This window comes from Amblyraja radiata, chromosome 31 (genome assembly GCF_010909765.2).
Source record: "Amblyraja radiata isolate CabotCenter1 chromosome 31, sAmbRad1.1.pri, whole genome shotgun sequence".
Classification (NCBI taxonomy): Eukaryota; Metazoa; Chordata; class Chondrichthyes; order Rajiformes; family Rajidae; genus Amblyraja; species Amblyraja radiata.
Genome location: NC_045986.1, coordinates 31,377,425 through 31,392,548, shown reverse-complemented (window position 1 = coordinate 31,392,548; position 15,124 = coordinate 31,377,425). Strand labels below are relative to the sequence as shown.

The 15,124-nt window shown below is 51.9% G+C and overlaps 1 protein-coding gene across 9 annotated transcripts in view; it reads left to right on the top strand.

The window, feature by feature from the left end:
* znf362 (zinc finger protein 362) overlaps window positions 1-13,311 on the top strand; it is a 40,564-nt gene extending 27,253 nt beyond the window's left edge. For 8 of the 9 annotated variants that reach the window (XM_033048462.1, XM_033048460.1, XM_033048457.1 and 5 more), the window contains 6 exons: window positions 711-960; window positions 3,652-3,946; window positions 8,532-8,756; window positions 9,724-9,802; window positions 11,247-11,405; window positions 12,070-13,311. In XM_033048462.1, coding sequence (XP_032904353.1) covers window positions 711-960; window positions 3,652-3,946; window positions 8,532-8,756; window positions 9,724-9,802; window positions 11,247-11,405; window positions 12,070-12,186 — 1,125 coding nt within the window. In that variant the 3' untranslated portion in view covers window positions 12,187-13,311. The remainder of the gene's footprint in view (window positions 1-710; window positions 961-3,651; window positions 3,947-8,531; window positions 8,757-9,723; window positions 9,803-11,246; window positions 11,406-12,069) is intronic. The other variant, XM_033048466.1, reaches the window with a different exon arrangement.
* The last annotated feature ends 1,813 nt before the right edge of the window (window positions 13,312-15,124 follow it).

Sequence of the window (15,124 nt, the reverse complement as noted above, 5' to 3'; positions counted from 1 at the left end):
CTCAACTACCTGCTCTGGCAGCTCGTTCTATACACCCACCACCCTTTGTGTGAAAAAGTTACCCCTCAGATTCCTATTAAATCTTTTCCCCTTCATCTTAAACCCATGCCCTCTGGTCCTCGATTCCCCTACTCTGGGCAAGAGACTCTGTGCATCTACCCCTCCTGCTCTGCCACCTCTTGCTCCCATTTGTCAGCCACTCTACCCAACTGCCTATCCTATCCCATCCCCCTCCACCTGTATCCACCTATCACTCACCAGGCTTGCTCCCCCCTCAGTCTGAACAAGGGCCCCGACCCAAAGACAGCCCAGAAGGTGGAATGTAGAACGCCACGGGAACAGGCCCTTCGGCCCACAGTGTCTGAGCCCAACATGATTCCGTTAATTGGCCGGGGCTGGGGGAGGGGCGGAGCTTCTCCAGGAACCTTCCGGAAAGGAGAGGTGAAGAGTGTGGAGTCGGGACCAAGTGGGGAGTTGCTGTGGGAGGAGGTGTGTGGTGTCTGTCCCATCTGACACAGGGCAGCAGGCCCATGAATGTACTGGGACTCCACACTCACTGCCTAACCTTGCTCTACGCTGTGTCTCATTGCTTTGATGTCTCTGCACCCTCCCCCTCTCCAACCCCGCTCCCTCTCCCTCCATCTCTCTCCTTCCTCCTCCCTCTCCCCCTCTCTCCCCCCCTCTCTCTCTCCCTCCATTCACCCGTGTAGTTGGACAACCTGATGCTCATCAACAAGATCAAGGAGCAGTTAATGGCAGAGAAGATCCGTCCTCCACACATGGCCGGCTCCAGTGTCCAGTCCCAGCAACAGTTGTTGCTGCCGTCCACGTCCCAGGGTGGCCCAACGCCACTGTCCATGCTGAAACCGCAAGTGTCCGATGGCCACGGCCAGAGCGGTCAGCCGGACATCGCCCTTCACGCCCGCCCAGCCACCAGCTCTGTCACAGGTATCTTGAACTGTAAGGAATCATTTTTTCTCGCATGCTCATTCACAATCTTTGAATGTTAAGTTATTTTTATCTGAGCTGCTTCCCTAGGGAGTCGTGCCTCGCGGAGCGGTTGTTTGTTAGTCCTGGTTATAGAGGCCTGGAGTCATCGGTAGTAAACTCAATGCTAGCATTTATTTCCAGAGGGCTTGTATACAGGAGCAGGGATGTAATGCTGATGCTCTATAAGGCACTGGTCAGGCATTTGGAATATTGTGAGCAATTTTGGGCAACATATCTTTAAGGAAGGATGAGCTGGCTCTGGAGAGGGTCCAGAGGAGGTTTACAAGAATGATCCCAGGAATGAGTGGGTTAACATATGATGAGCGTTTGTCGGCACTGGGCCTGTGCTCGCTGGAGTTTGGAAGAATGAGAGGAGGACCTCATTGAAACGTACTGAATAGTGAAAGGCTTGGATAGAGTGGATGTGGAGAGTCTAGGACTAGAGGGCACAGCCTCAGAATTAAAGGATGTTCTTTTAGGAAGGAGATGAGAAATTTCTTTAATCAGAGGGTGGTGAATCTGTGGAAGTCTTTGCCACAGAAGGCTGTGGAGGCCAAGTCAGTGGATATATTTAAGGCAGAGATAGATCGATTCTTGATTAGTACGGGTGTCAGAGGTTATGGGGAGAAGGCAGGAGAATGGGGTTAGGAGGGAGAGATAGATCAGCCATGATTGAATGGCGGAGTAGACTTGATGGGCAGAATGGCCTAATTCTGCTCCTATTCCTTATGACCTCATGACCTTATGACCTTAATACTGGAGCCATTGTCATACAGAGTGGAAACAGGCCCTTCGGCCCACCGAATCCGTGCTGACCAGTGATCCCCTCACACTAACACTATCCTACACACACTAGGATCGATTTACAATGTTACCAAACCAGTTAACCTACAAACCTGTACAGCACGTCTTTGGAGTGTGGGAGGAAACCGGAGCACCCGGAGAAAACCCACGTGGTCACGGGGAGAACGTACAAACTCCGTACAGACAGCACCCGTAGTCAGGATCGAACCCGGGTCTCTGGCGCTGAGAGGCAGCAACTCTACCGCTGCGCCACCATGCCGCCCCTGATGATCAGGAATTGGAGAGTTACTGGGGCAGGTGTTTTAGTTTAGTTTATTAAACTCTCCAAAGAGGAGGAAGGATTGTGACGTAGTTACAGGCAGTAGTCATAGAAACATAGGTGCAGGAGTAGGCCATTCGGCCCTTCCTGCCAGCACAGCCACTCAATATGATCATTCCTGCTTTCTCCCCATATCCCTTGATTCCATTAGCCTTAAGAGCTAAATGTAACTCTCCCTTGAAGACATCCAGTGAATTGGCCTCCACTGCCTCCTCTGGCAGAGAATTCCACAGATCCACAACTCTCTGGGTGGTAGATTGGTGACGGGGAACTCTGCATCGTCTTTAGAGAGAGAATCCTAAAGCCTTCTGGTCCAGGTCCCTATGTTTGGGCTCGCTGGCCCCTTGTGGAGTTCGGCCTGTCCAGCAGACAGCTCTGGAAGCCCTTGTTACAACAATAGTCTTGATAGAGGACTTTCACTCATGCTCTGGATGCTGGGATAGCTCAGCCTCCATCGCTGAATGAATGAATGAATCTAAGTTGCTACATGTTACAAGTCATAGCGAGGTTCTTTGTTTTGTGTACACAAGGTATGCAAAGGGGGGCCACGTAAAGGGGGGCCACGTATAGGGGGGGCCACCTAAAGGGGGGGCTACGTAATGGGGGGCCACCTAAAGGGGGGGCTACGTAAAGGGGGGGCCACCTAAAGGGGGGCCTACGTAAAGAGGGACCACGTAAAGGGGGGGCCACCTAAAGGGGGAACCACGTAAGGAGGGCCACGTAAAGGGGGGGCCACGTAAAGGGGGGGCCACCTAAAGGGGGGCCTACGTAAAGGGGGGCTACGTAAAGGGGGGCCACGTAAAGGGGGGGCCACGTAAAGGGGGGGCCACGTAAAGGGGGGCTACGTAAAGAGGGGCTACGTATAGGGGGGCCACGTAAAGAGGGGCTACGTATAGGGGGGCCACGTAAAGGGGGAACCACGTAAGGGGGGGGCCACCTAAAGGGGGGGCTACGTAAAGGGGGGCTACGTAAAGGGCGCCGACAACGTTACCAGTAACACAAGCCGTTTTTAACACATTCCATTTGTGGCCCCCCTTAGTTCTCGGCGCCCCTCCCCCCCCCCCCCCTCCACTCACCTTCCAATTTCAGAAACCAGTGGGAGTCCCTCAGAGGTCTCAGCCCACTAGGACCCGTGAGGAGAGAACACTTGTGGCCCTGGTTAGGATTTCAGTGAATCTTCTCCAGCAATGGGAAGCCATGGCTGATGTTCCTGCAGTGCCGCGGTCTCTTCACCAGGTGGCACTGTTGGCCAATGGACAAGGTTGGCTGGACTTGGACTGTTGTCTCTGGAGGTTGATGGAAGTTTATTAAAGGATGAGAGGGACAGATAGGGTAGACAGCCTGAGCCTTTATCCCAGAGTGGACATGTCCAACACCACAGGGCACAGCTATATGGGGAGAGGGGGAAATATTAAAGGAGATGGATGTGTGGGTGAAGTGTTTTACACAGAGGCTGGTGGAGGTGGAGGCAGGTGGATAAACGGGATGGGTCGGGTATTCCGGATGTTTCCATGGTGTTGGTTTCTCCCCCTGTCCAGGGCTCAGTTTGTCTTCGCCCACGTCCGCGTGTGACACCATCAGTGTGACCACCCCCTCCCTGGGCAGCCAGGGCCGCAGCGAGGTCTCGTCGCCCAGCCTGATCACCGGCCTGGCCAGCCACCACGCCATGGAGCCCGCGCACTCCAGCAAGAACGGCCTGCCCAGCGCCCTGAAGATCGAGCGCGGCAGGAAGAAGATCAAAGGCGAGAACTGCATCGGGCCGCCCGTCCTGGTGGTGCCCTATCCCATCCTCGCCTCCGGCAACGAGCCCGTCAAAGATGGCAAAACCTACAGGTTAGAGCGACTGCCGTGGAGAGCAGGGGGAAGGTGGTGGCCATGCACAACACTTACACAGTCTCTCTCCCCCACTCCCCCCCCCACTCTCCTCCCACACCCCCCACTCTCCGGCCTCCCCCACCCCACTCCCCCCCCCACCCCCCCACTCCCATCCCAGTGAACCAGGCAGAGACCACAACCCCTCACACAGTCTCTCCTCTCTCTCTGGACAATAACTTCCACTTGACCCTGGGATCGGGTCTGGGCTCCAGATTGCCCTGCACTGCCCTTTGCTGACAGGAGATGGCAGTGTTGAGCCTGGCCCACTTGCAAGAATGTTTAATTGTCTGAAGAATCAAATCAAATCAAATCAAATCAACCTTTATTGTCATCTTGCAAGCAACAGTTGTACAGTGCAAAATGAGAAGACGTTTCCCAGGGAATACCGGAGCATCGCACATGAAACTTAAAACATTTCACACATAATAACAATAAAAACAATCCAGTCCCTGATGAAACTATAAATAGTTAAAAGCAGGTAAAACATTAAAATACAGTAAAAACAGTCATTAAAATGTCCAGGGGCAGCTGATTTGAGTGGCCAGTGCCAGAGTTATTAAAATGTCAGTGCAAAGCCGCAGAATCAGGTGACTGTGAGTACAGAGTGACTGTTTAGCAGCCTCACAGCCTGTGGCAGGAAGCTGTTTAGCAGTCTTGTAGTTCGGGCTTTGATGCTTCGATATCTCTTGCCTGATGGCAGGAGATCCAGGTGTATGTGGAGGGGGTGCAGTTTGTCCTTAGCAATTCTCTGAGCCTTTTTCAGACAGCGGCTCTGGAACAGTTCTTGTACCGAGGGTAGGGAGACGCCAATGATCCTCTCTGCTCCCCTCACTACCCTCTGCAGAGCCTTCCTGTCCGAGCAGTTGCAGGTGGAGTACCACGTATTTATGCAGTACGTGAGTACAGACTCCACCGTGCCCCTGTAGAAAGTCCTGAGGATGTTGGTGGGGAGTGAGGCCTGTTTGAGTTTCCTCAGGTAGTGCAGTCGCTGATGGGCCCGTTTGACAATCCCAGTGTTGTTCCTGGAACAGGTGAGACTGTCTGTAATTTGCACTCCGAGGAACTTTATGCTCTCCACTCTCTCCACTGTGGTGCCACTGATGTTGAGGGGTGTGTGTTTTGGCTACGCCCTCCTGAAGTCGACAACCATCTCCTTTGTTTTGTCGACATTTAATTCTAGATTATTTTTGCTGCACCAGTCCACTAGTTGTTTTACTTCCTCCCTGTACATTGATTCGTCATCTCCGCTGATGAGTCCCACCACTGTTGTGTCATCCGCGAATATTATGATCTTATTGTCCCTGAATCTGGCAGCACAGTCATGTGTGAGCAGTGTGAACAACAGTGGGCTGAGCACACAGCCTTGAGGGGAGCCGGTGCTCAGCGTGATCGAGCCTGAAGTGTTCTTGCCAACACGGACTGACTGCGGTCTCTGTCAGAAAGTCCAAGATCCAGTGACACAGGGTGGTGTTGAGGCCCAGCAGGGTTAGTTTCTCCACAAGTCTCTGTGGGATGATGGTGTTAAAAGCTGAGCTGAAGTCAATGTACAGGATTCTGGCGTAGGTGTTTTTGTTTTTAGATGAGTGAGTACTGTGTGCAGCGTAGTAGAGATGCCATCCTCTGTAGAACGGTTGGGGCGATAGGCAAACTGGAGGGGGTCTAACGATGAGGGGAGGCTGGCAGTAATGTGGGGTTTCACCAGGCGTTCAAAACACTTCATTATTATTGGGGTCAGGGCGACAGGGCGGTAGTCATTTAGGCAGGCAACCACTGGTTTCTTCGCTATGGGGATTATCGTGGAAGTTTTGAGGCATGTGGGGACAATGGCTTGACTAAGGGAGATGTTAAAGATGTCTGTTAGCACATATGCTAACTCCTCAGCACATTCCTTGAGCACACGTCCTGGGATGTTGTCGGGTCCGACTGCTTTCCACGGGTTGACCTTAGACAGGATTCTCCGTGTGTCCATTGAGTCTATGGTCAGGACTGGCTGGTCGGTTTGTAAGCAGGGGTTGGCTCTCCCCTTGGGTGTGGTGTTTGCTGCATCAAAACGTGCAAAGAAGTTGTTCAGTTTATCTGGAAGAGAAGTGTCCGTGTCAGTTACCTGCTGCCTTGCCTTGTACCCCGTCAGTGTTTGGATTCCCTTCCATATCCTCCTGGTGTCTCCTGTGTCACGGAGGTGTCCCTGGATTTTCCCCGCGTAGGCACGTTTCGCTGCCCTGATTCCTTTTTCCAGTGCAGTCCTGGTAGATCGAAGAGCGGCTGTGTTACCGGCTCTGTAGGCTGCATCACGGACCCTCAGCAGCGAGCGCACCTCTGCTGTCATCCATGGCTTTTCGTTTCCACGTGCAGTGAAGGTTTTCATGATAGTGACATCCTCGGTGCACTTGGCAATGTAGCTGGTTACAGTCTCTACGTACTCCTCGATGTTGATGAGGTCATCATAGGATGCTGCTGTCCTGAACACATCCCAGTCAGTGTGCAGGAAGCAATCCTGCAGTGCTGAGGCTGCTCCCTCTGGCCAGACCCTGGTGTGTTTTCTCTCTACTCTGACTTGTTTTTGCAGAGGTCTGTAGGCTGGTGTTAAAAACACTGAAATGTGGTCCGAGTGGCCCAGGTGAGGGCGTGGGGCTGCCTTGTAAGCCTCTGGGGTGTTGGTGTAAACCAAGTCCAAGATGTTCTCTCCCCTGGTCTCAAAATCCACATATTGCTTGAATTTTGGGAGCACAGTCTTAAGGCTGGTGTGGTTAAAATCCCCAGCCACCACAATGAAGCTATCAGGATATTTGGTCTGGAACTCACTGATGGCGTCATGCAGAGCTCCCAGTGCTTCGTTGGCCTTAGAATTTACATTTGCACTTGGACCAACATATACAGCCACAACAAAAACAACGGAGAATTCCCTCGGGAGATAGAAAGGCCGACATTTCACGATGAGGAATTCTATCAGCGGAGAATTCGGGTCTTGACCCCAAACGTCGCCCATTCCTTCTCCCCAGAGATGCTGCTGCCTGTCCCACTGAGTTACTGCAACTTCTGGCGTCTACCTTCGTGTTTAATTGTCTCATGCCCCCCAACTGGAACAATTACATTCTTGCAGCTTCATAACTGGCCTGTAAATCACAATAAATAAACATGGGTTTAATTAAAATAAACATATTTGTGGAAAACAAAACAAATATCCGTCGTGCAGCAACAGTTTACAGTTTAGTTGGAGGTTGTTGTGTTTAATAGCCTGATGGTTGTTGGGAAGAAGCTGTTCGTGAGCCTGGACTTTACAGTTTTAGGCTCCTGTACCTTCTTCCCGATGGCAGGGGTGTGATGAGAGTGTGGCCAGGGTGGTGTGTGGGTCTCTGACCATGCTGGCTGCCTTTCTGAGGCAGCGACTCCTGTAGATCCCTTAGATGGTGGGGAGGACAGTAGCAGTGATGGAGTGGGCAGTGGTCACCACTCCCTGTCACCTCCTTCATTCCTGGGTGTTCGAGTTGCCAAAGCAGGCAGCGCTGCACCCACACACACACACACACGTACACACACACACACACACACATACACACGTACACACACACACTCACACACACGTACACACACAGGTACACACACACACACAAACACACGTACACACACACACGTACACACACACACACACACACACACGGACATGGACACACACACATACACAAACACACTACCTGGGCACGGGTGAAGGGCGTCTAATGTCGGACACACACGAGCTGATCTCACCGCAGCAAACTCTAGCAGATAGTCAGGGTTTCTGTGGAAAAGTCGTTCAGGGATAAATATTGTCCAGAAATAATCCTTCCCGCCTCCTTCATGAAATAGCCACGGGTTCTTTGTCATCCGCCTGAGATCGCTCGCGACAATAGACAATAGGTGCAGACGTCGGCTATTCGGCCCTTCGAGCCAGCTCATCGAAGAGGTGTCAGTGGATTGGAGTTCACTCAAGTCTCTGAAGAGTCATACATCATGGAAACAGGCCCTTCGGCCCAACTTGCCCATGCCGACCAACATGTCCCGTCCACACTAGTCCCACCTCATTAGTACAGGCGTCGGGGTTATGGGGTGAAGGCAGGAGAATGGGGTTAGGAGGGAAAGATGGATCAGACATGATTGAATGGCGGTGGAGACTTGATGGGCCAAATGGCCTAATTCTGCTCCTATCCCTTATGACCTTATGACCTGCCTGTGTTTGACCTATATCCCTCTAACCTTGTCCTATCCATGCACCGGTCCAAATGTTTTTTAAACGTTGCGATAGTCTCTGCCTCGACTACCTCCTCCGGCAGCTCGTTCCGTACACCCACCACCCTCTGTGTAGCTGGGCGTGGACTCTGCAACCTGCCTGGGAGGGGAAGACCAGAACTAATCACAGTTGGCACCAGAGTCTGGAGAGCAGCTGTTGAGTAAATGGAGGCTGGGAAAGTATATGGGACAATGGGGTTTGTAAGAGCTTTGTGTGAAGTAATCTCTCTCTCTCTCTCACTCCCTCTCCCTCTCCCCCCCCCCCCCCCCCTCTCTCCAGGTGTAAGATCTGTCCCCTGACGTTTTTCTCCAAGTCGGAGATGCAGATCCATTCCAAGTCACACACGGAGGCCAAGCCACACAAGTGCCCGCACTGCTCCAAGTCGTTTGCCAACGCCTCCTACCTGGCGCAACACCTGCGCATACACCTGGGCGTCAAGCCCTACCACTGCTCCTACTGCGAGAAGTCCTTCCGCCAGCTCTCTCACCTGCAGCAGCACACCAGGTGTGTCCCTGGGCCGCTGGGCTATTGTGCTGGGAATCTCAGCCTCATTAACACATCCAGTAAAGACAGACACAAATTGCTGGAGGGATTCATCAGGACAGGCAGCATCTCTGGATAGAGGGGATTTTGGGCACCGTATCTGAGGAAGGATGTGCTGGCTCTGGAGAGGGTCCAGAGGAGGTTTACAAGAATGATCCCAGGAATGAGTGGGTTAATCTATGATGAGCGTTTGTCGGCACTGGGCCTGTACTCGCTGGAGTTTAGAAGGATGAGGGGGTCCCTCATTGAAACTTACCGAATAGTGAAAGGCTTGGATAGAGTGGATGTGGAGAGGATGTTTCCACTAGTGGGAGAGTCTAGGATTAGAGGTCATAGCCTCAGAATTAAAGCACGTACTTTTAGGAAGGAGATGAGGAGAAATTTATTTAGTCAGAGGGTGGTGAATCTGTGGAATTCTTTGTCACAGATGGTTGTAGAGACCAAGGCAATGGATATTTTTAAGAGATGGATAGATTCTTGATTAGTACAGGTGTGGGGGTTATGGGGAGAAGGCAGGAGAATGGGGTTGGGAGGGAGAGATAGATCAGCCATGATTCAATGGCGGAGTAGACTTGATGGGCCGAATGGCCTAATTCTGCTCTTATTCCTTATGACCAATTGACTGAACAAGCCGCACACAACTCGAACTGGAGGGCTTGAAGTGAACGTCTCGCCTGTTGGGAGAGGGGAGAAGAGGGAGTGACCGGGGGTGAGTGGTCCTTGATGATGCTGCTGCTGGCCTTGCTGAGGCAGCGTGAGGTGTAGATGGAGTCAATGGAAGGGAGGTTGGTTTGTGTGATGGTCTGGGCTCCTGGTAGACGAGGGGGTGTGTGACAGGGAGACATGTTCCCGTGTTGTGCTTGCCGTGGTCTCTGGTTACACGCGTGCTTCACCGTGACCATGTGATGTGACTGTGTCTCCACTACAGGATCCACACTGGTGACAGACCGTACAAGTGCGCACACCCGGGCTGTGAGAAGGCTTTCACTCAGTTATCCAACCTGCAGGTGAGTGTGTGTGTGCCACTGTGGCCAGGTGTGTGTATGCTGTTGTGGCCAGGTGTGTGTATGCAGCTGTGGCCAGGTGTGTGTATGCTGTTGTGACCAGGTGTGTGTATGCTGCTGTGGCCAGGTGTGTGTATGCTGCTGTGGCCAGGTGTGTGTATGCAGCTGTGGCCAGGTGTGTGTATGCTGTTGTGACCAGGTGTGTGTATGCTGTTGTGACCAGGTGTGTGTATGCTGCTGTGGCCAGGTGTGTGTATGCAGCTGTGGCCAGGTGTGTGTATGCTGTTGTGGCCAGGTGTGTGTATGCTGCTGTGGCCAGGTGTGTGTATGCTGTTGTGGCCAGGTGTGTGTATGCTGCTGTGGCCAGGTGTGTGTATGCTGCTGTGGCCAGGTGTGTGTAAGCCACTGTGGCCAGGTGTGTGTATGCAGCTGTGGCCAGGTGTGTGTAAGCCGCTGTGTGTATGCCACTGGCCAGGTGTGTGTATGCAGCTGTGGCCAGGTGTGTGTATGCCACTGGCCAGGTGTGTGTAAGCCACTGTGGCCAGGTGTGTGTATGCTGTTGTGGCCAGGTGTGTGTATATGCAGCTGTGGCCAGGTGTGTGTATATGCAGCTGTGGCCAGGTGTGTGTATATGCAGCTGTGGCCAGGTGTTCACAGGTACAGCGTTGATGATTCACCTGCCGTCCTCACGTAGCAGCAGCTTCACTTCTCACAGATGCACAAAATACAATTAGGTCCACAGGTGAGAAAATATGATGCACAGATCGCTCGATACTATTCCAGTGTTGAAATTAATGGCCACTTAATAAACGATAAGAAAAAACCCTTCAGTTTGGTTTAGTTTAGAGATACAGCACGGAAACAGGCCCTTCGGCCCACCGAGTCCGTGCCGACCAGTGATCCCCGCACACTAACACTATCCTACACACGCTAGGGGCAATTTACAATTTTACACAAGCCAATTAACCTACAAACCCGCACGTCTTTGGAATGTGGGAGGAAACCGGAGCACCCGGAGAACGGTCACTGGGAGAACGTGCAAACTCCGTACAGACAGCACCCGTAGTCAGGATTGAACCAGTGTCTGGCGTTGTGAGGCAGCAGTTCTACCCGCTGCGCCACCATGCCGGCCCTTTATAAGAGCTTTGATAAGATCTCACAGACTGTGAAAGGTTTTGAGTTGAAGATAGGAGTTACTCCCAAACGTTGGAGTAACTCAGCGGGACAGGCAGCATCTCTGGAGAGAAGGAATGGGTGGTGTTTCGGGTCAAGACCCTTCTTGAGACTGAAACGTCACCCATTCCTTCTTTCCAGAGATGCTGCCTGTCCCGCTGAGTTACTCCAGCTTTTTGTGTCTACCTTTGGTTGAAACCAGCATCTTCAGTTCCTTCCTGCACAAGTGTTTTGAGGTATCTGGGCCTTTCAATGATGTCTTTGTCTCTTCCAGTCTCATCAGCGACAGCACAACAAAGACAAGCCGTACAAGTGTCCGAACTGCTACCGTGCGTACTCTGACTCGGCCTCGCTGCAGATCCACCTGTCCACACACACGGTCAAACACACTAAAGCCTACTGCTGCAGCATGTGTGGACGCGCCTACACCTCAGTACGTGCCTGACCTCAGCCACGCTTCACGTGTAATGTGATAACATGATCGTACCGTTAGACCATGTGACCCTCAGCCCGGGCTGCCCTCTTCATGTTCACTAGTGGTAGCAGCAGAATTAGGCCATTCGGCCCATCAAGTCTACTCGCCAGTATATCATGGCTGATCTATCTCTCCCTCCTAACCCCATTCTCCTGCCCAATCCCCATAACCCCTGACACCCGTACTAATCAAGAATCTTTCTCTGCCTTAAAAATATCCATGGACTTGGCCTCCACAGCCGTCTGTGGCAATGAATTCTACAAATTCACCACCCTCTGACTAAAGAAATTCCTCCTCGACTCCTTCCTTAAGGAACGTCCTTTAATTCTGAGGCTGTGCATAGACCTGTTGCTGGATATTTTTACCGCAGAGATAAATAGATAGTATGGACGTCGGGGTTATGGGATTAGGACGGAGAGAGATCAGCCACGATTGAATGGCATAGTAGGCTTGATGGGCCGAATGGCCTCAGTCTGCTCCTGTCACTCATGACCATGGATGGTGTTGGGGAGCAGTGGGGGTGGGGTGTGGGGAGGGGGGGGACAGGTCAGGGTGGTGGGCTGTAACAGGGTGTAAGGGCTGTGTTTGCTGGTGTACTCACTAGTGTTTGTACCTGTTGCAGGAGACATACCTCATCAAACACATGTCCAAGCACACGGCAGTGGAGCACGCCATCGATTCCCACTCACCGGCCAGGACGCAGTCGCCCAGTTGTCCCGTGCGCATCTCACTAATCTAACCCGAGCCCTGCCTGTGTTGGGACTTGAACAAGTGGACAATGGCGGCCAGGTGCATTGTACAACAAGACCAGCCAAGCAGCTTTTCCTTCCCAAGTTTGTGCTCTAGTGATGTTTATTCGGTTTCTGAGCAGCGGGCGTTGGCACCGGGAGCGGAGACCGCCAAAGACTACGTGCGTGCGCGCGCCCGCCAGCCAGCGCGGTGGCCATGGAGCTGGACAACGGCAGCTGAGGCGCTGAGGTACCCAAGAGTCCGGTAACCCCACGGTAACGGCACGATCGGCAACTCAATACGCTGTGTCTATGAGCACCATCTTTACCATCCATTACTGATACATGGCAAGACCAAGGAGGACAAGACAATTAAGAGAATTGAATAGATATAGAATTACTAAACAGTATCTCATTCTGTTGTTCCGTGATAGTGTGACAATTCTAGTTTTCAATTATCAGTTATTAGCTAATATGAATTATTATACTAAATGTATGGTAAATATTCATGTGTTTAGTTAAGTCTTAGCCCTACTTATATCTGGCACTATATACAGGCCTTGTTTAGTATACACCCCAATGTCCAGCCTCACTGATGAATGGGGATAACATGGACAACATCAACAGCAGCCTCTGCTGCTGGGGACAGACAGGTGGCTGTGAAAGAGCAGGAATAAACCTCTGACATGACATCTGTCTCAACTTTAGAGTTCCCATGCATGGCAGGCGTGCACAGATCGCAGGCGCACTCCACCCAGTCTTGCTACCTCACTCCAGGGTCTCGCATCTGAAATGCTGGAGTTAAAGCAGAGGGGGGAGGACATTGGTTTTCTGCGGCAGTGTTGGGCAGATGTCTGAAGAAGGGTCCCGACCCGAAACGTCACCCATTCCTTCTCTCCACCAGAGATGCTGCCTGTCCCGCAGAGTTGCTCCAGCACTTACTTATCTGTGATGTACATGCTATGTCATGGCAGTACCATTCATGTGTTCAATTTGCGGGTTTTCTCAGCTGGGGTTTATGTGATAGGAGCAGAATTAGGCCATTCGGCCCATCAAGTCTACTGCACCATTCAATCATGGCTGATCTATCTCTCCCTCTCAACCCCATTCTCCTGCCTTCTCCACATAACCCCTGACACCCGTACTAATCAAAGAATCTGTTAATCTCCACCTTAAAAATACTCACTGACTTGGCCTCCACCGCCACCTGTGGCCATGAATCCCACAGATTCACCGCCCTCTGACTCGCACCTGTCCCATTGTGATCGCGGTTTGAAACCCGTCTCTGCTGGACCGGTGTGAAGATGTCAGCGTGCCACCAATGTCGATGTATGTGTGTGTGGGGGCGAGGCGAGGCGAGGCGATGTTGGAACAAGTTCCGCACTGTCTCTGTTGTTGGGACCGAGATGTAGATCGGTTATTCAACCCTCCGCCCTGGTCTGTCCGTGCTTGATAATGACAAGGGGCAGCACGGAAACGGAATGGCCTGCACTTGGTTGTGGCAGAGCGAGCCTCAGCAACACCACATGGTAGGACTTCCCACTGACCCCCGCAGCCATCCAGAGCCCAACACTGTTAGTCCCAGTACGTTCCGTCTTGTTTATCTTCATCACGATTCACGTGTTGTCTACATGCTTCAGAGAGATTTATACCACAGTCAATGATAGTCATCTTCCCTTTAATTTTTTATATATTATATATATATATATAAATATGTAGTTGAGTTTGGCCTTGCAGACCTCTGTAATTGTAGATTTATCGTCGACTTGGCCCGCACAGTCACTAAGCGGATGTTCGTGTGGAACAGTGCGCGCGTGAAGGAATGTTTGTCAAGGAGCTGTTGAGGGTTCTGGTCAAGGTGGCGATATGGGTGAGATTGGATGTTGACCTCATGCCTTGGGGTCAGGGGTCTCTGCTAGACCAGTGTGGAGGTGCCTGGCGTCCAGTAATGGAGTTCCATCAACCCCCAACGCCAGCTGGTCATTGGTGTCGTGGTCATGGGGGGGAGAGGGATTGACCCACGGCCAATGCTGTTGGCCAGTTGCATCTCGGTAAAGGAAGCAGCTAGATATTATCACTTCCTGTCCAGAGAAGCAGGTTTGAATAGGAATAGCCGGAGAAGGTTCTAGAAACAATGATCTGTGAGAATCTCTGCATCGGATATGCGCTGGTGTGGGCGACTGGTGATCAAAGGGAGTCCTGGTGTCACCATAGTTTTATCCCTACATCGCAATGTTGGTGACAGACGACATTGGTGACATCACAGTTGTGGCGTGAATCTGCCTCTGGGTTTGTGTCTGCTCAGCCTCGATGCAAACACTCAACTCTGAAGGAACTGCAGACGCTGGTTTACCCTGAAGTTAGACACCAAGTGCTGGAGTAACTCAGCGGGACAGGCAGCATCTCTGGAGAAAAAGGAATAGGTGACATTTTGGGTGGGGACCCTTCTTCAGACTGAAATGTCACCTATTCCTTCTCTCCAGAGATGCTGCCTGTCCCGCTGAGTTACTCCAGCATTTAGTGTCTACCTTGTACAATATGCAGCATTTGTACTGTCCCATGTATGGTGTATCTCTATGGTGTTGCTGTGTGGAGCCTTGGATTGGATGTCACATGTTAGAGGTGGAACCTCACAGCGCCAGAGAGTTGTGTTCGATCCTGACCTCGTGTGTCTGTATGGAGTTTGCACGTTCGACCTGGGACAGCGTGGGTTTCCTCTGGGTGCTCCAGGTTCCCCTATATCCCAAAGACGTGCGGGTTTGTAGGTTTAATTGGCTTCTGTAAATTGCCCCTAGCGTGCAGAGAGCAGATGAGAAAGTTGGATAACACAGAACTAGTGTGAACGGGCGATCGCTGGTCGGCACGGACTCGATGGGCCGAAGGGTTGTTTCCCTGCTGTATCTCTGCACTAAACATGGAGTAACAGTGGGACTGAGCCAGGAAGGGTAT